We start from the raw sequence: 23,138 nt of genomic DNA, 5'->3' as shown, positions 1-23,138 counted from the left end.
TATATATATATATATATATATATATATATGTATGTATGTATTTATATTTTTGATGTTTTTCAATCATTGCATTCTTGTATGTGCTCAAATTGTTTCATCTTTGGCAAATGAGAATTCCTTCCCTTGTCTCTGATTTCCTTTTCATTTGCTAATACTAGTGTTAACATTTTTGCTTTCTTATTTGATGAGATGCACCAGGTTGATTGTGCATAATTTCCTGTGCCAGACCTGGAATAAGCCATTTCTCCAAGGCACCCTGATTTCTTTCAGTGGGATATGATGTTTAGAGTTCACAATCTGTAGGCAGGGGTTCTTATTGCTACTGGGTTATCATTGATTTTAGGTCTTCTCAGGTCAGTCCTCACGTCAAATCTTCTACCGTAATTTGTCTGATCCTTGTTATGTAGTTGATTCCTAGGGGCATTTCTTAGGAGCAATATTTTTTGGGTTCTGTGTGTTCATAACTGTTTCCCTTAGCCTTGAAGGTTACTTTGGCAGGGTAGACCATGCTTCGCTCACATTTCCTTGGATACTTAAATATATAATAAGCTGTTTGTGCTGATATCTGTTCTCAGCCTGATTTTTCCCCCTTATGTGTAATTTGGACTTTCTGCACCTATGTCCAGTGAATGTTTTTTCCCATTTAAAATTCACTAGTTTTACTAGACTGTATTTTGGCATTGGGTTTAATAAACAGCCCTTTTCTGTGGCTCATGTTTATTTCCTAGGCATTTTAAGTGCATTATGTAACATTAAAATTTTATTAGTTCTGGTAATGTTAAGCTCTATCTTGCAACTTATTAAACCGTAAGCTGTTGTAAATAGGTACATTTTTTTTCCTTAGTGAAAGGTTGGACTAAGGGTAGTAGTCTGGGTCAACTGCCAGTGACACCATGCCTGCCCTATAGTCTAGCCATCTCAGTTATTGTAAGTTACATTTGTGTAGTAATATTCAGTTCAGTCGCTCAGTCATGTCTGACTCTTTGCAACCCCATGGACTGCAGCACGCCAGGCCTCCCTGTCCATTACCAACTCCCGGGGCTTACTCAAACTCATGTCCATTGAGTCGGTGATGCCATCCAACCATCTCATCCTCTGTCATCCCCTTTCTTCTCCCACCCTCAATCTTTCCCAGCATCAGGGTCTTTTCAAATGAGTCAGTTCTTCTCATCAGCTGGCCGAAGTGTTGGAGTTTCAGCTTCAGCATCAGTCCTTCTAGTGAATATTCAGGACTGATTTCCTCTAGGATGGATTGGTTGGATCTCCTTGCAGTCCAAGGGACTCTCAAGAGTCTTCTCCAACACCACAGTTTCAAAAGCATCAATTCTTTGGTGCTCAGCTTTCTTTATGGTCCAACTCTCACATCCATACATGACTACTGGAAAAACCATACCTTTGACTAGACAGACCTTTGTCAGCAAAGTCATGTCTCTGCTTTTTAATATGCTCTCTAGGTTTGTCATAGCTTTTCTTCCAAGGAGCAAGCATCTTTTATTTCTTTATTTCTTTATTTATTTATTTTTTAATAAATTTATTTATTTTAGTTGGGGGCTAATTACTTTACAATATTGTAATAGTTTTTGCCATACATTGACATGAATCAGCCATGGGTTTACATGTGTTCCCCTTCCTGGACCCCCCACCCACCTCCCTCCCCATCCCATCCCTCTGGGTCATCCCATTGCCCCGGCCCTAAGCCCTTGTCTCATGCATCGAACATGGAATGGTGTTCTGTTTCACATATGATAATATACATGTTTCAATGCTGTTCTCCCAGAACGTCCCACCCTCACCTTCTCCCTCAGAGTCCATAAAATTGTTCTATGCATCTGTGTCTCTTATTCTGTCTCGCATATAGGGTTATCGTTACCATCTTTCAAATTCCATATATATGCATTAGTATACTGTATTGTTGTTTTTCTTTCTGGCTTACTTCACTCTGTATAATGGGCTCCAGTTTCATCCATCTCAGTAGAACCGATTCAAATGTATTTTTTTTAATGGCTGAGTAATATTCCATTGTGTAATTTCATGGCAGCAGTCACCATCTGCAGTGATTTTGGAGCCCAAGAAAATAAAGTCGATCACTTTTTCCATTGTTACCCCATCTATTTGCCATGAAGTGATGGGAACAGATGCCATGATCTTAGTTTTTTGAATGTTGAGTTTTAAGCCAGCTTTTTCACTCTCCTGTTTCACTGGAGAATCCTAGGGACGGCGGAGCCTGGTGAGCTGCCGTCTATGGGGTCACACAGAGTCGGACACGACTGAAGCGACTTAGCAGCAGCAGCAGCAGCAGCAGCAGCAGCTTTCACTTTCATCAAGAGGATCTTTAGTTCTTCTTCACTTTCTGCCATTAGGGTGATGTCATCTGTATATCTGAGGTTATTGATACTTCTCCCTGCAGTCTTGATTCCAGCTTGTGCTTCATCCAGTTGTAATATTAGGTTGCTGCAAAGTGTTGTTGTTGTTCAGTCGCTCAGTCATGTCTGACTCTTTGCTATCCCATGGACTACAGCATGCCAGGCTTCCCTGTCCTTCACTGTCTCTCAGAGTTTGCTCAAATTTATGCCCATTGAGTGATGATGCCATCGAACTACCTTATCCTCCGTCACCCCCTTCTTCTCCTGCACTCAACCTTTCCCAGCATCACGGTATTTTCCAGTGAGTCAGCTCTTTACATCAGGTGGCCAGAGTATTGGAGCTTCAGCTTCAACATCAGTCCTTCCAATGAATATTCAGGATTGATTTCCTTTAGGATTGACTGATTGGATCTCCTTACTGTCTAAGGGACTCTCAACAGTATTAGCATGGTGCAAAAGTAATTGTGGTTTTGCATTGTTGATCTTTGTTGTTTGATTTTGAGATGCCTTCTTACATGTAATTATGCTATATTTCATTTTAATGTACATTTCTTGCTTTATGTTTTTTGCTAATGATTTATTATTTGGTGTTTATTTTATATTTATTTTAGACTATAGAAATGATGTTAGACAAAATGTGAATTTGAGCTATTTTTTAATTTGAGTTCAAAGTGAGTCATAGAGCAGCATAGACAGCTCACAACATCAACAACGCATTTGACCCAGCAACTGCTAATGAATGTACAATGGTGGTTCAAGAAATTTTGCAAAGGAGATGAGAGCCTTGAAGATGAGGAGCATAGTGGCTGGCCATCGGAAGTTGACGCCAATAAATTGAAAGCCATCATCAGAACTGATCCTCTTAAAATTATGCAAGAAGTTGCTGAAGAACTCAACATTGACCATTCTATGGTCATTTGGCATTTGAAGCAAATTGGAATGGTGAAAAAGCTCAATGAGTGGGTGTCTCACATTGTTGTTCAGTCATTGTTCATGACCTGACTGCAAATCAAAAAAATTGTCGTTTTGCAGTGTCCATGTTCTTTTATTCTACGCAACAACAATGAACTATTTTTCAATTGGATTGTGGTGTGTGATGAATAGTGCACTTTATACTACAACCAGGGATGACCAGCCTGGTGGTTGGTCCAAAGAGAAGCTCCAAAGCACTTCCCAAAGGCAAACTCACACCAAAAAAAGGTCATGGTTGTTGTTTTGTTTCTGATCCACTACAGCTTTCTGAATTCCAGCGAAACCATTACATCTGAGAAGTATGTTCAACAAACTGATGAGATGCACCGAAAACTGCAACACCTACAGCCAGTATTGGTCAACAGAATGGGCCCAATTCTTCTCCATGATGATGCCTGACTGCACGTTGTACAATCAACACTTCAAAAGTCGAACAAATTGGGCTATGAAGGTTTGCCACATCTGCCATCTTCACCTGACCTCTTGCCAATGGCAACCGACTTCAACTTCTTCAAACTTCTCGACAACTTTTTGTAGGGAAAATGCTTCCATAGCCAGGAGGAGGCAGAAAATGCTTTCCAAGAGTTTGTTGAATCCTGAAGCACAGATTTTTACACTACAGGAATAAACCAACTTATTTTTCATTGACAAAAATGTGTTGATTGTAATGGTTCCTATTTTGATTAAGAAAAATGTGTTTGAGCCTAGATATAATGATTTAAAATTCATGGTCTGAAACTAGAATTACTTTTGTACCAACCTAATATAATGCCCCTTTAATGTTTGGTTATTTCACTGGGCTCTGTAATGGAAAGGTAACTACTTTTTTATATGCACTAAACAGGTTTTAGAACTGAGATTTGGGATTTTCCCCCTTTCCAGCCAAGCAACCTAACTAATATATGGGATTAGTTGTACTTCCAGGTGCTGGAATGTTTGTGTTAATTAGTTAGTCCTGATATGCTGCTCCTGTTTCTTTTGTTTCAGGTTAAATGGAAACCACCCTTGGGAGCTGGATGCCTGTGTAGCCATTCTACCACATCAGTGAATTGCAATGAGTGGAGGAGGAGAGCAGCCGGATATCCTCAGTGTTGGAATCTTGGTCAAAGAAAGATGGAAAGTCGTAAGTATACATCAGGAAGAGAGAGGGGTGGGGTAGGGGGAAGGAGGAGGTTTTGGTATCTTGATAAAAGTAGCATTTCATTAGGAAATAATACATATATTGCTTATATGCCTAAAGCAGTTATTTTTGTTTCTTTTCCTATGATTAGGTTCTGTTTATACTCTAATTCTCCTTCTTGCTCCTTATAGTAGTAAATTTTCCTAACCTCTAATAGCTACTATTGAGTAAGATAAATAAAAGTATACTTAGGGAAAGAACAATTGAAAAAAATACAGTGGAATGAACTGCCCTTTTTATTTTTTAATATTTTATTAAAGAAAATTATAAGTATATGTTAAAGTAGCATGACTGTTATAAAGAACCTCCAGGTACCCATGCCCCAGCTTAAACAGTTATAGATTGATAGTCAGTCTTGTTTCATCTCTTTAACCTCTCTCCTAAAATATTTTTAAATTGTTCTTTCTTATTTTTTAAATTATGAAAATATGATAACACATTTACAGGAGACTTGAAAAATACAGGACAAAGTTACATATAGTTCCAGTATATATTACAATCATTTGTTTTAAGTAGATAAATTAAGATTTTTAGTTGGAGTTTCAATATCAAACTCTCAGAAATTAATAGGATGACTGTACAGAGAAGTAGAATATAGTATACCTTAAAAGCACTATAAACCAATTCAACACAATTAAGATTTATACAGTTTTCACACAACAGTAGGATACAAATTCTGTTGAAGTTCCCATTGACTATAAACTAGGAAACACTGGAACATAGCCAGAGACATAAGATCAGGTGCAGAAATTTCATGGTCTTAAAGGAATAGAAATCATACAGAATCTCTTACTTCTGTGGACTTAGGTTAGCTATCACTATCAAAAGATATTTGAAAGTTACCCACATATTTTCAAGTACAGTGTGACATTTACCAAGAGAGATCTTTAACTTAGCCTTTGAAAGCCTCAATAAAGTTAGAAGACTGAAAAACATAGAAGGTGATTGCAGAGAAGAAAGCATTTAAATGAGAAATTAATATCAAAGATACTTTTAAAAATCCCATGTATTTGGAAATTAAATATCCACTTTTAAATGAGGGGTATATCTAAGAACCCGTAATGGAAAATTAGAAAATATTTGTAATAGAATAAAAATGAAAAAACAATTTACCAGAATCTATTGCATGCAGCTGAAGCTGCTGAATGCATTCAAATATAATGTGGAGTCTTAAATAAGGTATGAAAACAAATAATGGACACTAGCATAAAATTTTGTGAAGATTTGAACAAAATCTGTACTTTAGTTAATAATACTATATCACTTGTTAACTTCCTGGGTTTTTTTGACAGCATAATATTTCTTAATAATCTCAGAATTAGAAGTTTCAAGCCTCATTCACATTTTTTTTAATCACTAAGATAATAAACTTTCTAGACTTCTAGCAGTAATACTAGATGCCAAAATATATGGAACTATATCAAAATTTTGAGTGAATATAAATTAGAAATCTAACATTCTATCATACTGAGTCAGACAAGTGGAATCAAAATGTCATAAACTTTTTAGCTAGGCAAAAATTCATAAGTCTTCTAACATATATGTATTAAACATACTCTATATAGATAATATATGTGTATACAAAACCTTTTCTACTATACTTTGCTTGAGAAAGAACATCAAAAAAAAAAGAGAGAGATAGAGAAATGGGAAAACATACCAAATGAAATGGGAGCACTGAATATGAAATAGAAAAAGTGAAACAAACTAGATAAAAGTAAAAGATCATCATAGAGTCCAGTTTTTTTGTTTTTTTTTTTTTAATATTTTTAATGACTGGGACAGACCTAAAACTGCAGCTTCTGGAAGACCCATTTGCTCTCGCCGGTGTTGTATCTCTCCTCAAACTTGACCTTTGCCACTCATGGCAAAGGTTTGAGAGCAGATCTGCGTTTGAGAGCAGATCTCTGAAGACATCCTTGTTGACAACAGTTTTGTCCAAGGGGATATTTGCAGAGTACCTTGTGGGCATGAGGTGATTATAATTATAAACTTTCACAAAAGATTTGATCTTTGACCTCTTGGTGATTTTCTTCTCGCCCATGGAAACTGTCACTTTGCGGGGATAGCGATCAATTCCAGCCACCAGAGCATGGCTGTAGGGTCCGTCTGAGGTGCCATCATCGTGTTCTTCACGACAACTGCTTTGCGTCCAGAGTAGCGACAAGCCAGGACCAGCACCACCTTCCTAGGTTTCATGAACTTGCCCATTTAGGCAGCTACCGCTCAGGACTACAGCAGAAAGCAAGAAAGGGCACTTCCGCTAACCTTTCACTCCGGGAAGCGTGATCTCACTTCCCAGTTGTTTTTTAAACATTAAAAACAGATCTCTCCCAAAATATTTTGAAGCAAATCTTTTACCTTACTTTTCTCTATGCACATCAGTATATAATCTCTAAAAGATAGACTTCTTTTTAAAATGTAATCATAATATCTCATTCAGGAAAGCAATGTCATTAATATCATTAGATATACTTCCAACTTTCACATTTTCCTAATTGTTTTGTAAAGTATTTTTAACAGTTGAATCAAATCCAAGTGAAGTCTGGATATTTCAGTTGGTTGACATCACTTAAGTTTCCTTTAATTTCTAAGTTCTTTTTCATCTTTCTTTTTTTCTTGCAGTTTATTTTTTGAAGAAACTAGATTATTTGCTTGTAGAATTTTTCATAGTTCGGGTTTTTTCTATTGTTTCCACGTGGTGTTAGCATGATTCTCTGTCTCTTGTATTTTATGTAAACTGTTGGTTATGTAGAGAGGCTTGATGAGATCTGACTTCAGGTTTGTTTATTGAGGTAGGGGCTTTTTTTTTTTTTTCCCATAAAGGGTACTGTTAACTTTGGATGGGAGGCACATAATGTCTTATTGCCCATCATTTTGTTAGCACTGTTGATCATCATTGTCTAGGTCTGTTAATTCAAAGGAATGGCAGGTTGGTGATAGTCTATAATTCCTTCATTTATTAGTAGAAGTACATCTATGAAGAGAAATTTCACATCGTTAACTATTTGATTACCCTGAGATACAGTTTGACTAGGAACACAGGATAAATGCTTGATTCTTTTTTTAATTTACCAGTTTTCAAAATAATAAATTTGTTCCCTAGCATCTTCTGATGCTAATCAGAATCAAACCCCATACCCGACAGAGATGCTCAGAGGGCTCAAACATACCTTGTGCACACCAGGACCCAGAGACCCCACAGAGACGGAGGCAGAGCTGTGTTTGGATGTCTCCTGAGGAGATACAGGTCAGCAGTGGACTGCTGCAGGGGCAGAGGCTCTGGGTGCAGTAGACCTGGGTATGGCATAAGCCCTCTTGGAAGAGATCACCATTAACACACCATAGAGCCGCCAGAACTTCCACAGGACTGGGGAAACAGACTGTGCGAGGGCACAAACAGAACCTTGTGTGCACAAGGACCCAGGAGAAAGAAGCAGTGACCCCACAAGAGACTAACCCAGATTTGCCTGTGAGTGTCTAGGAATCTCTGGCGGAGGTGTGGGTTGGCAGTGGCCTGCTGCAGGGTTGGGGGCATTGAGTGTAGCAGTGCTTGCATGGGACCTTTTGAAGGAGGTCACATTATCTTCATTAGCTCCACCATAGTTTGGCCTCAGGTCAAACAACAGGGAACACAGCCCCACCCTTCAACAGAAAATTGGATTAAAGATTTACTGAGCATGGCCTCGCCCATCAGAACAAGACCCAGTTTCCCCCTCAGTCAGTCTCTCCCATCAGGAAGCTTCCATAAGCCTCTTCTCATTCTCCATCAGAGGGCAGGCAGGCTGAAAACCACAATCACAAAAAACTAACCAATCTGATCACATGGACCACAGCCTTATCTAATTCAATGAAACTATGAGCCATGCCATGTAGGGCCACCCAAGATGGATGGGTCATGGTGGAGAGTTCTGACAAAACATGGTCCACTGGAGAAGGGAATGGCAAACCAGTGTTTGCCATTCAGTATTCTTGCCTTGAGAACCCCAAGAACAGTATGAAAAGGCAAAAAGATAGGACACTGAAAGATGAACTCCCTAGGTCGGTAGGTGCCCAATATGCTACTGGAGATCAGTGGAGAAATAACTCCAGAAAGAATGAAGAGACGGAGCCAAAGCAAAAACAACACTCAGTTGTGGTTGTGACTGGTGATGGAAGTAAAGTCCGATGCTGTAAAGAGCAATATTGCATAGGAACCTGGAATGTTAGGTCCATGAATCAAGGCAAATTGGAGGTGGTCAAACAGGAGATGGCAAGAGTGAACATCGAGATTTTAGGAATCAGTGAACTAAAATGGACTGGAATGGGTGAATTTAACTCAGATAACCATTATATCTACTACTGTGGGCAAGAATCCCTTAGGAGAAATGGAGTAGCCATCATAGTCAGCAGAAGAGTCCAATCTTTTGGATGCAATCTCAGAAACAACAGAATGATCTCTGTTCATTTCCAAGGAAAACCATTCAACATCAGTAGACAGTAATCCAAGTCTATGCCCTGACCAGTAATGCTGAGGAAGCTGAAGTTGAACGGTACTGTGAAGACCTACAAGACCTCCTAGAACTAACACCCAAAAAAGATGTCCTTTTCATTATAGAGGACTGGAATGCAAAAGTAGGAGTCAAGAAATACCTGGAGTAGTGGGCAAATTTGGCCTTGGAGTACAGAATGAAGCAGGGCAAAAGTTAACAGTTTTGCCAAGAGAACGCACTGGTCATAGCAAACACCCTCTTCCAACAACACAAGAGAAGACTACACATGGATATCACCAGATTGTCAATATCCAAAACAGATGATTATATTCTTTGTAGCCAAAGAGAGAGAAGCTCTATACAGTCAGCAAAACAAGACTGGGAGCTGACTGCGGCTCAGATCATGAACTCCTTATTGCCAAATTCGGACTTAAATTGAAGAAAATAAGGAAAACCGCTAAACCATTCTGGTATGACCTAAATCAAATCGTTTACAACAACATTTGAAGTGACAAGTAGATTCAAGGGATTAGATCTGATAGATAGAGTGCCTGAAGAACTATGGATGGAGGTTGGTGACATTGTACGGGAGGCACTGATTAAGACCATGCCCAAGGAAAAGAAATGCAAAAAGGCAAAATGGTTGTCGGAGGAGGCCTTGCAAACACCTATGAAAAGAAGAGAAGCAAAAGGCATAGGAGAAAAGGAAAGATTCGCTTACTTCTTGGAAGGAAGGTTATGGCCAACCTAGATAGCATATTTAAAAGCAGAGACATTACTTTGCCAACAAAAGTCCGTCTAGTCAAGGCTATAGTTTTTCCAGTGGTCATGTATGGATGTGAGAGCTGGACGGTGAAGAAAGCTGAGCGCCGAAGAATTGATGCTTTTGAACTGTGGTGTTGGAGAAGACTCTTGAGAGTCCCTTGGACTGCAAGGAGATCCAAGCAATCCATGCTAAAGGAGATCAATCCTGGGTGTTCATTGGAAGGACTGATGTTGAAGCTGAAACTCCAGTACTTTGGCCACCTCATGTGAAGAGTTGACTCATTGGAAAAGACCCTAATGCTGGGAAAGATTGGGGGCAGGAGGAGAAGGGGACGACAGAGGATGAGATGGTTGGATGGCATCACTGACTCGATGGACATGGGTTTGGGTAAACTCCGGGAGTTGGTGATGGACAGAGAGGCCTGGTGTGCTGCAATTCATGGGGTTGCAAAGAGTTGGACACGACTGAGCGACTGAACTGAACTGAACTAAACACCCATTTGAATGCACAGTTCCAAAGAATAGCAAGGAGAGATACGAAAGCCTTCCTCAGTGATCAATACAAAGAAATAGAGGAAAACAATAGAATGGGAAAGACTAGAGATCTCTTCAAGAAAATTAGAGATACCGAGGGAATATTTCATGCAAAGATGGGCACAATAAAGGACAGAAATGGTATGGACCTAACAGAAGCAGAAGATATTAAGAAGAGGTGGCAAGAATACACAGAAGAACTATACAAAAAAGATCTTCACAACCCAGATAATCACGATGGTGTGATCACCAACCTAGAGCCAGACATCCTGGAATAGGAAGTAAAGTGGGCCTTAGGAAGCATCACTACAAACAAAGCTAGTGGAGGTGATGGAATTCCAGTTGAGCTATTTCAAATCCTAAAAGATGATTCTGTGAAAGTGCTGCACTCAATATGCCAGCAAATTTGGAAAACTCAGTAGTGGCCGCAGGACTGGAAAAGGTCAGTTTTCATTCCAATCCCAAAGAAAGGTAATGCCAAAGAATGCTCAAACTACTGCAAAATTGCACTCAACTCACACACTAGCAAAGTAATGCTCAAAATTCTCCAAGCCAGGCTTCCACAGTACGTGAACCGTGAACTTGCAGATGTTTAGACTGGATTTAGAAAAGGCAGAGGAACCAGAGATCAAATTGCCAACATCCGTTGGATCATCGAAAGAGCAAGAGAGTTCCAGAAAAACATCTACTTCTGCTTTATTGACTATGCCAAAGCCTTTGACTGTGTGGATCACAACAAACTGGAAAATTCTTAAAGAGATTGGGATACCAGACCACCTAACCTGCCTCCTGAGAAATCTGTATCCATGTCAAGAAGCAACAATTAGAACTGGAGATGGAACAACAGACTGGTTCCAAATCGGGAAAGGAGTATGTCAAGGCTGTATATTGTCACCCTGCTTATTTAGCTTATATGCAAAGTACATCATGAAAACTGCTGGACTGGATGAAACGCAAGCTGCAATCAAGATTTCTGGGAGAAATATCAATAACCTCAGATACGCAGATGACACTACCCTTATGGCAGAAAGCGAAGAGGAACTAAAGAGCCTCTTGATGAAAGTGAAAGAGGAGAGTGAAAAAGTTGGCTTAAAACTCAATTTTCCGAAAACTAAGATCATGGCATCTGTTCCCATCACTTCATGGCAAATAGATGGGGAAACAATGGAAAAAGTGAAAGACTTTATTATCTTGGGCTCCAAAATCACTGTAGATGGTGACTGCAGCCATGAAACTAAAAGACGCTCCATGGAAGAAAAGCTATGACAAACCTAGACAATGTATTGAAAAGCAGAGACATGACTTTGCTGACAAAGGTCCGTCTAGTCAAAGCTATGGTTTTTCCAGTAGTCATGTATGGATGTGAGAGTTGGACCATAAAGAAAGCTGAGCACCAAAGAATTGATGCTTTTGAACTGTGGTGTGGGAGAAGACTCTTGAGAGTACCTTAGACTGTAAGGCAATCCAACCAGTCTATCCTAAAGGAAATCAGTCCTGAATATTCATTGGAAGGACTGAGGCTGAAGATGAAACTGCAATCCTTTGGCCACCTGATGTGAAGAACTGACTCATTTGATAAGACCCTGATGCTGGGAAGGATTGTGGGTGGGAGGAGAAGGGGACCACAGAGGATAAGATGGTTGGATGGCCTCACCGACTCAATGGACATGAGTTTGAGTAAACTCCAGGAGTTGGTGATGGACAGGGAGGCCTGGCATGTTGTAGTCCATGGGGTCACAAAGAGTTGGACACGACTGAGTGACTGAACTGAACTGAACTGAGCATCTTCTGAAAGGGCCCAATGAAATTTTTAAAATTATAATTAAGAATTCATGGATTTAAGCATATTTCATGTGTGTCAGTCTGTTGTAGTTATCATTGTTATTAATGTTCAAATTGTCTCATTTAACTAAAGGGATTTCCTTCAAGTTGTCTCCTGAGTCTTTTTAACATGATCCTTATAGTCTTTTGATGGCTTCCTTGCCCTGTACTTGGAATTTGCTCTCTTTCTTCCAGTAAAGAAGCTGTTTTTCTTTTGGATATATTTAAATATGTTTCATTGCTGTCTGGTCTTTTGTTAACCAAAGTTTTGTTCCACTGGCAACTTTAGCCAAGCTATTCAGTTGTTTCCTTAGTCTGTCAACAGATTGCAAAAAGAAGATTCTTCTTCTAGAAATAAAAATTTTGTTTTTATGGTATAGTATTTTACTTATTAGGCAAAGCTGTAGACTTTGAAAATTTACTTGAGTAAACATAGGAAAGAACCTTGTCATCATCATGACTGGTGTAGGGAGATTCCAGCAGTTGGTAATCTTTAATAAAGTTAGGCATGTGTGTTGCTTTGGTGAGAGCTTTGTGTTAAGTGCTGTGGTAAAGGTTGGCAGTTCTCCATTAGACATATCCATTAGAGCAGCTATGCCTGGCATAGTTGCTCTGTCCTGATAATAAGAGCCAATATACAGGTGGAGCATGTCTGCCAAATTTGAGTGATATAGTGCCCTCTTATTAAAAAAAAAAATTACAGGCTCATTTTTAAGGATGGTGTTTTGGTTATTTGTTATTCATTGAGTTGGCCAAAAGATTTGTTTGGATTTTTCTGATACATCTTATGGAAAAACCGAAATGAAGTTTTTGACCAACTCAATAACAAGCTACATCAAAATTTAGATGCTTTAAACAATCATTTATTTTGATCACAGTCTTGTGGATTAGGAATTTAAGAAGAGTTCTGCCTAGATGGTTTTTATTTCTTAGCCATGTGGCAACTAGCAGTCTTCAGCATTGGAGGGGCCACCTCCAAATGACTTCTTTGGTGCCTTGGGGTCCTTAGTTCCCTTAACTCCAAGCTGCTGGCCCATTTTCTAGGACCTCTCTTCAGGGCTATGTTCTGTGTAGCTGTTCAGTGCCTCTGAGAGAAGGGTAAACGGTGCTGAGAGAACTGGGCTCTGGTGGCCTGTTCCTCCTCCAGCCTCCCCACAGACACATCTCAGTCCGGTTCCAGAGGAGATTTCAGTTGGTAAAAAAGATGTTAGGGATTTAAAACGTCTTCGAATGATTGCCTTAGAATTAGAACAGATCTGGTGGTTGAGAGTTATATGTGGGAAGTGAAGCTTCAGATACTGTGTCTTTTATGATGTTTCTGATGCTGGCTGTAGACCTAATTTTAAAATTGTTTGTGGCTGAAATAAATGCAGTACTTTTTGTGGACATATCTGTGGGAAAAGATTTTGATATTATTTCTAAGTATTCGTTCTTGGCATATGCTCAGTTAACAATATTGAGATCTTTTAGCATAAAATAGGGATAGTCAATTATATACTATTTTGTAAATAGAAGAGATGGATCAACTTCTAATTAGAATCTTCTATTAATTGTGTGTGTGTGTATGTGTTCTTATTTTATTTCCCATGCAGTTGAGGAAGATTGGGGGTGGGGGCTTTGGAGAAATTTACGATGCCTTAGACATGCTCACCAGGGAAAATGTTGCCCTGAAGGTGGAATCAGCTCAACAACCAAAGCAAGTTCTGAAAATGGAGGTTGCTGTATTGAAAAAACTACAAGGTAAGCTGCTTTGTATGATATACCAAACAATTTATTATTGTCTTTGAACCTCAAGTTACATTCTTTATCAGTTGAGTATTCTGGTGTCAACTAAGTGTAACCATGCTGAACATTTTTCTCTTGGACATTTTATTGCTAGCTAATAATTGTAGAAATACTGATTGCTTAGAATAGTTGGACTTTGGGAATTTCTTTTCATGGTGAGTAAGGATGAGAGGGAGTGAATTACTTGAAACATTCTGCATTAGTAAGTGTTTGCATAACGTCTGTTATGGTAAAATTTACCTTTTTAAAAAATAACCAAACATAAACACCTCTGAGTTGTTTCTTCTTGTGTTTTTGGATGTTAAACATGCTTTAATCACATTAAGAAAGCTGCCTTCAAATCACACTGAAGGGTGGATAAAAAATAATAATATTTGTTACATGTTGATTTCATTAGCTTCAATTTCATCAAATAACTCCTTTCTGGCCCTGGCCATCATTTTTGAGGTCTGTGTTACTACTTGAGTCCCTATTATTTTACTACAAGGATAAGTAACTTTTTTTCTAACTTCATTCTAGTGATGTAAAACCCTTAATACATGGCCAGTTTGATTCATCTTTGTGTTTTCAGTTTATGACATAATCTGATATTACTGGTATTTAAATATTTTTTCTGGATCAATATTAAATAGAGGTGTGATTAGCACACTTAATGATCTTATTAAACTCCAGAGGGTTGATATTGCTATGGGACATTCATTAGTGTCTAAAGGAATTTGGTATTAACATACAGAGCAAAGGAAGTTGCTGTAATTAGTAGAAATAACTAGTTAATAGAAACAGCAAGGACAAAGTGCTATGTAGCTTAGGACTCTCAGATTCACAGCTATATATTCTCTAGGGTGAATGTGCTATCTTTGTGAATCACTGATGTTTGGAATTTTAGTAAATTAGTTTCTGTTAAGTTAATGAAATGTGTATTATGTATTCTGGCAGCATCTATTGTTTTAATCACGGCCCTTTGCCTTAAGCTTTCTCATTGTCCCAAGTTTCTCTACTAATTGACTCATTTTTTTAAGAGTATGATGCTAATACAGTTATAGGTCTGTTTAATAGTTGTTTTTAGGCCAAACTTAGCTTTCCCAAAACATGGGAAATCAGGAAGACAGTGGATAGATAGATCAGCACTCATTGTAACTACTCGAAAAAACAGATGATTAGAGAAGGGAGAATAGAGAAAAGGATGGTGCTCTGTTTTCCTCACCTTTCATGCTCTTCCATGTTTATTTTGAGCTGTTTGCTTCTCAGTGATACGAACAAACAGGTGCACCTAGAGCTATCTCTTCCTGGCTTGCACAGATCCCAAGTGATCTGTTTTACTCTCAGCCAAGTCCATAAAGGGTTTGTTAATATCAGCTTGGCTTGGACAGTGCTGCTTCACCTGTCTTTCTCCTACCTGGTCCTTAGGAAATGGTTCCAAATGAGGCAGGATACAGCTTTATAGCCATTTCAGTAAGTTCTCCTGCCTATTTTGGCCATGGTTTACTCGGGATTCTACATGATAAAGCCTGAAGAACAGTTCAGTATCTTTTAATGGGTGAATTGGAGATCCTTGGATGCTGAATCTCTCCTTTCCTTCTTATTTCATCTTTCATACTATTACCTAAAATGTTTTTCTTGCCTGCTTTTAGTTCCTCAAAACTTTTCACTTTCCAAAATAAATAGATTTTTTTATCTTTTGGCCTGTATTTCAATGGGCAGACCTTGACTTTCTTTTCTTGGCTTTCTAACCATGCCTTCTGGATACTTAAGCCTCATAACTTCTTTTTATTGAAGGTGCTTTGAAATCTAGACACTTTGAGAACCTTTTAATGGAGCTGAACTTCTTGTTCCTTCCTCTCTGTTGTTATAATGATTTTCTTACTCAGTGACCCCAATAAATAGGCTATATGTGTAAGGAAAAGGTATATAACCAGAGGTTAGCCCTTTATAGGACTGGTTGGTTTAAAATCGTTGTTCAATTTTTGATAACTGGTATAAGATTTATTTCTTTTTAACATAAAATGATACTTCATGATGAATTTAGCCCGAACCCTAAGTTTTGTTCCTTTTAATAAATCAGTCCCCCTTTTCAAAATTCTCATAATTTCTTTTCCTGAGTTCCTTCCATTCTCCTTTTTCTCTGTCTTTTCCTGTACTTCACAATTCTAGATTTCCTCAGCTCATGCATAATTCTCATTACTAGCATATTCCTTTCTCATTGGCCCTAAAGTGTGAAGGCCTTAGCATTTTGCTGGAAATAATAAAAATTTGCCAGACATTGCTTTGTAAGAACTTTGTTGATAATTAATGGTTTTGTGAGTGCATTAATTTATATTTATTGGAACATAGAAAGTCTTAGTCACTTATTCCCTACCAAAAAAAACAAAAAGAATGATGTGAGAATATATTAGAGGTAGTTTATGTTAAACATTAGGAAAATCTGGGGGAATCTACATTATTGAAAAAGTGAAATAATAACACTGTGGAAACTCTTCAGGTGACCAGTTTTAAGAATGGATTGGAGAGGAAGCCCATGTTCCAGTTTTTCTTTTTTTTCAATTAGTAGACTTTACTTTTTTAGAACTGGTTGGGGTTTACAGGAAAAACTGAGCAGAAATTGCAGAGTCCCCATCTATAGTTTCCTCTGTTATTAACATCTTGCATTAGTGTAGTATATTTGTTGCTGCTGCTGCTAAGTCGCATCAGTCGTGTCTGACTCTGCGCGACTCCATAGACGGCAGCCCACCAGGCTCCGCCGTCCCTGGGATTCTCCAGGCAAGAACACTGGAGTGGGTTGCCATTTCCTTCTCCAATGCATGAAAGTGAAAAGTGAAAGTGAAGTCACTCAGTCCTGTCCGACTCTCAGTGACCCCATGGACTGCAGCCTACCAGGCTCCTCCGTCCATGGGATTTTCCAGGCAAGAGTACTGGAGTGGGTTGCCAGTGCCTTCTCTGAGTATATTTGTTACAGTTGGTGAAACAGTATTGATACATTATTGTTAACTAAAGTCCATAATTTACATTAAGGAATTCCTTTATTAATGACATAAACACTGTAGTCTTCAACACCTAAGAAAATTATTTATCAATACCATATAAAATCTAGCAGCCAGTATTTAATTTCTCCTATTGTCTTAAAAATACCCTTTTTACATTGAATTGTTCAAATAAAGATTCACGTGCACAGTAAGCACTTTGCATTTAGTTGACATCTCTCTTGCTGCTGCTGCTGCTAAGTCGCTTCAGTCGTGTCCGACTCTGTGCGACCCCATAGACGGCAGCCTACCAGGCTCCCCCGTCCCTGGGATTCTCCAGGCAAGAACACTGGAGTGGGTTGCCATTTCCTTCTCCAATGCATGAAAGTGAAAAGTGAAAGTGAAGTCGCTCACTCGTGTCTGATTCTTAGTGACCCCATGGACTGCAGCCTACCAGGCTCCTCCGTCCATGGGATTTTCCAGGCAAGAGTATTGGAGTGGGGTGCCATTGCCTACTCCAGACATCTCTCTGAAGTATCTGTTGATATACATGATTTCTCGTTCCTTTTTTTTTTTTTTAATTTTGGCTTTGCTGTTTGTTTGTTGAGAAATTAAGTTCTTAGTTTGCTAGAGCAGTCCACATCTGGATTTGGCTGATTGCATCCTTGTAGTGTTGTTTAACATGTTCCTCTATCCTCCACATTTCCTATGAACTTGTAGTTAGACCTAGTGGCTCGATGAAATCCATGTTGTTATTGTTGCTGAAGGAGTACATTGTCTTCATCCATTGTTTCTATAGGGGTTGTAAAATATTTCTGATTCTTTTATTCCTACCAAATTTCTGAATTGGAATTATTCTACAGAGTAGAATTTTATTTCATCAGCCATTTGTTTCTCCTGAAATGATAGTTAGTACAAGAAGGGCAGGATAAAGACCAGATTTTTTTTTCCTGTTTATTTACCAATTTTCAGAATAACAAGTTGTGCCCTTATGTGAATAGTGATCTGTTTTTCTGTTTTGAGTATCACTATGCGATCATGGATTTTTATATGTTTTCTTTCAATCCATTGCAGTTGTTATTCTTTTTAGGCTAAAATTTCCACTTCTTTTGGCTGGTGGAAGCTCTTTTAAATTGGCTGCTTGTCCTCCTGATGTAACTTTAGTGTTCTTTGATATCACTATCTTACTGGCACAGTACATGTTCCAGGCTTTCCTTGAACTTTCTTTCCCTGCACCGGAGTAGGAATCAGGAACCCTTTTCTCCAAGAATCCTTTATATTGGGAAAAATTGAGATCGTGGTGTGGGGACTAGGACACCAATTGCTATAGGACCAACACACTTCTTTGAATAGGTTTTAATATTACTAGATATTACCTGGTTTATTCTTATATCCACTTTTCAATTTGTTTACATTGTTTATTTTAGGCAAAATGTATTTTGTACATTTAAACTTGACATACTATGCTTAGTAGCAGAATGATAGTAGAAAGTGGCTTTGTGATACTGTACATTTGTAAATGGAGTTGTGGGAGAACAGGATAACATTAACTCTTCTATTTCTGGTTATCATTTTAATAAGTTTTTTTTTGGTAAGAAAAAGAATTATTAAGATTCTGAAATAATTTGTTAAAGAGTGTTATAAATACTAGTTGGTAAAGTCATCTTTGGGTGACTAAGGTTTAGATTCTCAAAACCATGTTATATAGATGTTTAGTTCTTCATTGTTGCAAGAGACAGTCACTTGGATCTTCCAGAAAATGGTTTATATTTGGTTTTGAAGTTTTTTGGGTTTTTTTAACCTTTGCATATAGGTGGTATGATGTGGAAATTCAGAATATTATAAAGTGACTAAAATTTATCCTCAGACCTTTTCATCAAAGGAAGTCTTCCTAGCATCTTGGAAAGTTTATATTTTGTTTACTTGCTTCCAGTTGAAGCAAGTGGTGGTTTAGTTCTAAGTTGTCTCTGACTCTTGTGACCCCATGGACTGTAGCCTGTCTTTGTCCATGGGATTTTCCAGGCAAGAAGATCGGAGTGGGTTGCCATTTCCTTCTACAAACACACACACACACATACACACACACACACACACACACACACACACACCCACCACTAATCCTTGTGTCTTCCCTCCATGATGTGTTCAATCTAATGAAGTTTGTTGTACTTCCATTTCCTTCTATACACACACGCGCACACACACGCACACACACACATACACACACACTAATCCTTATGTGTCTTACCTCCATGATGTGTTCAATCTAATGAAGTTTGTTGAACTTAAAACTAGAAAATTGCCCAGCCTTTCTATCCCGTTTTAGCTCTTCATGCTCTAAATGATCAATATCATCTTATCTCTTGTGCCTTTTCAAAGCACTAAATTAAGTAAAACTGAGGTTTTTCTCTTTATATATTACCTTGGATGAGAAAGTAATTAATTAAAAGCTTCTTTAAATATTTAAACATTTTCCTCCTCTAGATCCTCTAAAAGCAAGTGAAGATCCTATTGATATCAAATAGAGTAAATACCACTGTTATAACCAAGTAATTTTATTATTCTCAGTTGAACTAGGAATTTTTCTTGCCCCATATAAATGCAGGGAAAAACTGTGTTTTTCCTTACAGCCCATAAAGAGATTGTGATTTTTGTTTTGACTTATGGGAACTTTTTTTAAACCCTGGAATATTGGTTCTGGATTTAATTTTTGCTTTGGAGACTGCAGAGCACAAGCTGAAAGTTGAGATGAAAGGTTACTACTACAGAAGATCAGCTCTACCTCTTCTGCCTTCCTTGCTTGAAGTCTCTAGCTGCTGTTGTAAAATGTGACTCCTTTCTTCCCCCAGTCATAAGAATATAAGAAATACGTAATTTCTGGATTAGACCCCCTGGTCTGTTCAGTATAGAATGTCTGTGAAAGTTATTCCAAATTTGCTTGCCCTCACTGAGTTTCTGTTCCATCAGAGGGTATGTTAGAAGATCTCAAATAACTTCTTTTGTGAGAGAGCATAGTAGTCAGACTTTGGGCCCTAAAGATTAGGGATAACACCTTACCCCTTATTACATCTTTTAATCTTTTAAAAACCTATCATCTGCCATTTTGTTCATTTTACCTAGTGCAATTTTTCCCCTTAAAGTAACTTTTGTTTGCCATAGTTAAGGTTTATCTTTTCTATCAAGGGGTCTTAGGAGATCATTGAGAACTTTAACTGTTCAGCCTGTCCATTTAAGTATATCCCAACTTGGAAGCTTTAGCTTCATCTGGCAGTTTAAGGATTTGTTTATTCATTACTCTATTTGGGTTTAGAAAAATGACATTTAAGAAATAGAGTAGGTGTATATTATTTAAAGGAGCAGAGATTAATTTCCTTGAAAGAGAATGTAATATATAGAGATATATATATTTATATGTGCTTTATATGCACAAAGAAAGTCTGCAGTTGTATAGAACTCAAGAAGCCATTGAGCCATTGGGAATGGCTATGTTTGTGTACTGGAATTAGAGAGACCAGGAAAGGAGAGACTCTTTTTCCTTTATACCCTTCAGTGCTTAAGAAACTGAGAAAAATATGCAAACATTTCTTTTATAGCAAAAGTATAATTGATAATAATAAATATCTTTAAAATCCATTCTTTATCTTTTCTGAAATTTCTGAATGCTTGAAAATACCTGGTAAATTTGTGCAGTATAGTGTAGTGTAATTAAAATCAGCTGTTTTGTGTTGTGACCCTTCTTTGTAAATGATTAGTAACATCTTATTTGTAGGAAGATCTGTAACTGTGTTTGAGTGCTTACTATATGCTAGGAACAGTGCTATTGAATGCTGCTGCTGCTAAGTCGCTTCAGTCGTGTCCAACTCTGTGCGACCCCATAGACGGCAGCCCACCAGGCTCCGCCGTCCCTGGGATTCTCCAGGCAAGAATACTGGAGTGGGTTGCCAGTTCCTTCTCCAGTGCATGAAAGGGAAAAGTGAAAGTGAAGTCGCTCAGTCGTGTCCGACTCTTAGCGACCCCATGGACTGTAGCCCACCAGGCTCCTCCGTCCATGGGATTTTCCAGGCAAGAGTACTGGAGTGGGGTGCCATTGCCTTCTCCGATTGAATGCTAGGCTCATACATATCTTAATGTCTTATATCTATCTCATATCTAACTTTTGCATATGTTCTCCTTCCATTTTTTTTTTTACAACACTTTTTAAGAGTGTAAATATTCATGGTAAAAGAATTTAAAATCAAACAGAAGAATACTGTAAAAAGTAAAAGTTTTTTTCCCTTAGCTCTTTCACTCTCCTCTCTAACCACTGTTACTGGTTTCTGGTGTTTTTTCCAGAAACATTCAGTACATATTTAATCTATCCATTTGTCTACATACATGAATATATACATATATATATATTATATAGAATCATAATAAGATATAAATTAATATAATATGATTTATGGATATATATGATATATAATCATTTGATTATATATGATGTATATCATAACATTGTATGTATGCGTGCATGTCTGTATTTGCATGTGTGTGCATAAAATCTCCCTCCCTACCCATAACCCCCAACCACATGTGGAATCATACTGTATATACTATTCTCCAACTTGATGAGACCCCCTTAGAGTCAGTCAATAAGATTCATTTTCTATGCACTTTTATGTCCTGCAGAGGAGTAATCCTTCAAGAAATTCATGTCACTCCCTGGCCATTGCTAAAACGCTTCAGGGCCTTCCTTTACTTTCTTTATACCCAGTTTAAATTAACATGGCATACAAAACCTTGAATTGATATCTGCCTGCTTTTCTATACTGTTTTCTTGAAACTGTTGGGCTTACACTCAGTGTTGGTCATCCTGAACTATTTTTCATTTTCTTCAACACTTTGTAGCTTCTCAAGTGCACTTGACTTCCTCTGAGTCATACTTTCAATAAGTCTTTTTATTTTCTTCTTTTAAAAGTTTTATAACAGTCCTAGTATTCAAAAAAATCCACAGGTAAAATAAGCTTTAGAGAAATAAAGCAAAGTATAATTAAGAACTTCACTTTTTTCCTTATAATTGAATAGCCAAAAGTATATATGCTTAAAATAATGTGATCCTGTTAAAGTTGCTTGTTCCCTTTTCCTCAGTAAGATTATTACAGAATTTATTTTAAAATTTTAATTTCTTATGATCAAATTTAACAAGTAGTTGAGTCAATCAGTTCTACAAAGTTTGTTATGAGAAGCAGTAGTCCAGGTTCTGGTTCCAGATAAGATGGAGTAAGCACACTTCACCCTGTCTTTCCCACTGAATGCAGCTGTAAGACCTGGACAGAATGCTTGGAGTGGCTATTTGAGGACTCTGAAAAATAAATAGTAGGAGGCAGATTGGGGAAGAAGACCAGAATTCAAAGTACTACTGAGCCGTCGGTGAGTTTACCATTTTTTTTCTTCCAGTATGCCCCAGCCTGAACTTAATGTATCCTGAAATTTGGACGTGAGCATTATTAACATGGACAGAAAAAGCACCAGGAGAATCCCATTAGTTCTGACCCAAGGAGGAGGAAAGAGGTCTCCTAATACTCAGAGAGAATGTGGCAATCCCACATCCTTCTCTTTTTTCTTTTTTTCCCCCTTTTTCTTTATTCTCTTGCACCCCAGGCCTCAAGCAATCCTGGGCAGTGGCGTCAGTGGGGCAGGCAGGAGCCTGAATCTCAGAAGGATAGGAACCTTCCTCTCAGATTGGAGGAGCTGTGGTCTCAAGAGAGTGGGGCAAGTCCCATTGCTTTTCCTTTCCCTCTGCTCTTCTGTTGCTTGGCCCTGATGTGGGCACAGTTATGGGAGGTATATGGAAGAATGGGGCTAATGAAGCCCCAGCTTTCTGCAGGAAGGCTGAAAAAGGGAAGCCCCAGGAATCCAGAGGATCGCAGGTGAATGAGAAGCTTGGGAAAGTGACCACTTAAAATTGCTCACAGACTCCTGAGCTGACTTCCAAGCTGTGCGTGCTTGAGTGTGATCCTGAATGGCACATTGAGGACCAAATTATGGGATAGGCCACCCTCAAGCCCCAAACTGGACACTGCGTGGGACAGTTATGGAACACATTCAGTATGACTTCAAAGGCTTTGCACACTAAACTGAAATTGGAAATGCAGGCTACAGAAGGATGGTCTGAACTTGAAGTGTGAACCCACTGGGTCAATTACTGGCTAAAATAAAAACACCAGCACTCTTGGTGGGACTTAAATAGGAGCCACATTCTCATAAGATAATATTCAAATGTCCAGAATACAATCTTGGATTACTCAGC

The 23,138-nt window shown here is 38.3% G+C and overlaps 1 protein-coding gene and 1 pseudogene across 28 annotated transcripts in view; one reads left to right on the top strand and one right to left on the bottom strand.

Moving 5' to 3' along the window:
• TTBK2 (tau tubulin kinase 2) overlaps window positions 1-23,138 on the top strand; it is a 134,293-nt gene that overhangs the window by 29,581 nt on the left and 81,574 nt on the right. For 20 of the 28 annotated variants that reach the window (XR_014058974.1, XR_014058976.1, XR_014058975.1 and 17 more), the window contains 2 exons: window positions 4,323-4,458; window positions 13,700-13,847. Coding sequence is in view for 17 of the 28 variants with exons in the window: in XM_081507847.1 (XP_081363973.1) it covers window positions 4,390-4,458; window positions 13,700-13,847 (217 nt within the window). In the remaining 11 variants the exon portion in view is untranslated. Of the gene's footprint in view, window positions 1-4,322; window positions 4,459-13,699; window positions 13,848-22,146; window positions 22,259-23,138 lie in introns of all 28 variants that reach the window. The other 8 variants (XR_014058978.1, XR_014058979.1, XR_014058977.1 and 5 more) reach the window with 1 other exon arrangement.
• LOC145512987 (large ribosomal subunit protein eL27 pseudogene) lies at window positions 6,303-6,733 on the bottom strand (annotated as a pseudogene).

This window comes from Giraffa tippelskirchi, chromosome 7, assembly GCF_054371585.1.
Source record: "Giraffa tippelskirchi isolate mGirTip1 chromosome 7, T2T-mGirTip1v1.2.pri, whole genome shotgun sequence".
Classification (NCBI taxonomy): domain Eukaryota; kingdom Metazoa; phylum Chordata; class Mammalia; order Artiodactyla; family Giraffidae; genus Giraffa; species Giraffa tippelskirchi.
Note: the sequence above shows the minus strand (reverse complement) of the source record. Positions and strands in the feature narration are given on the sequence as shown.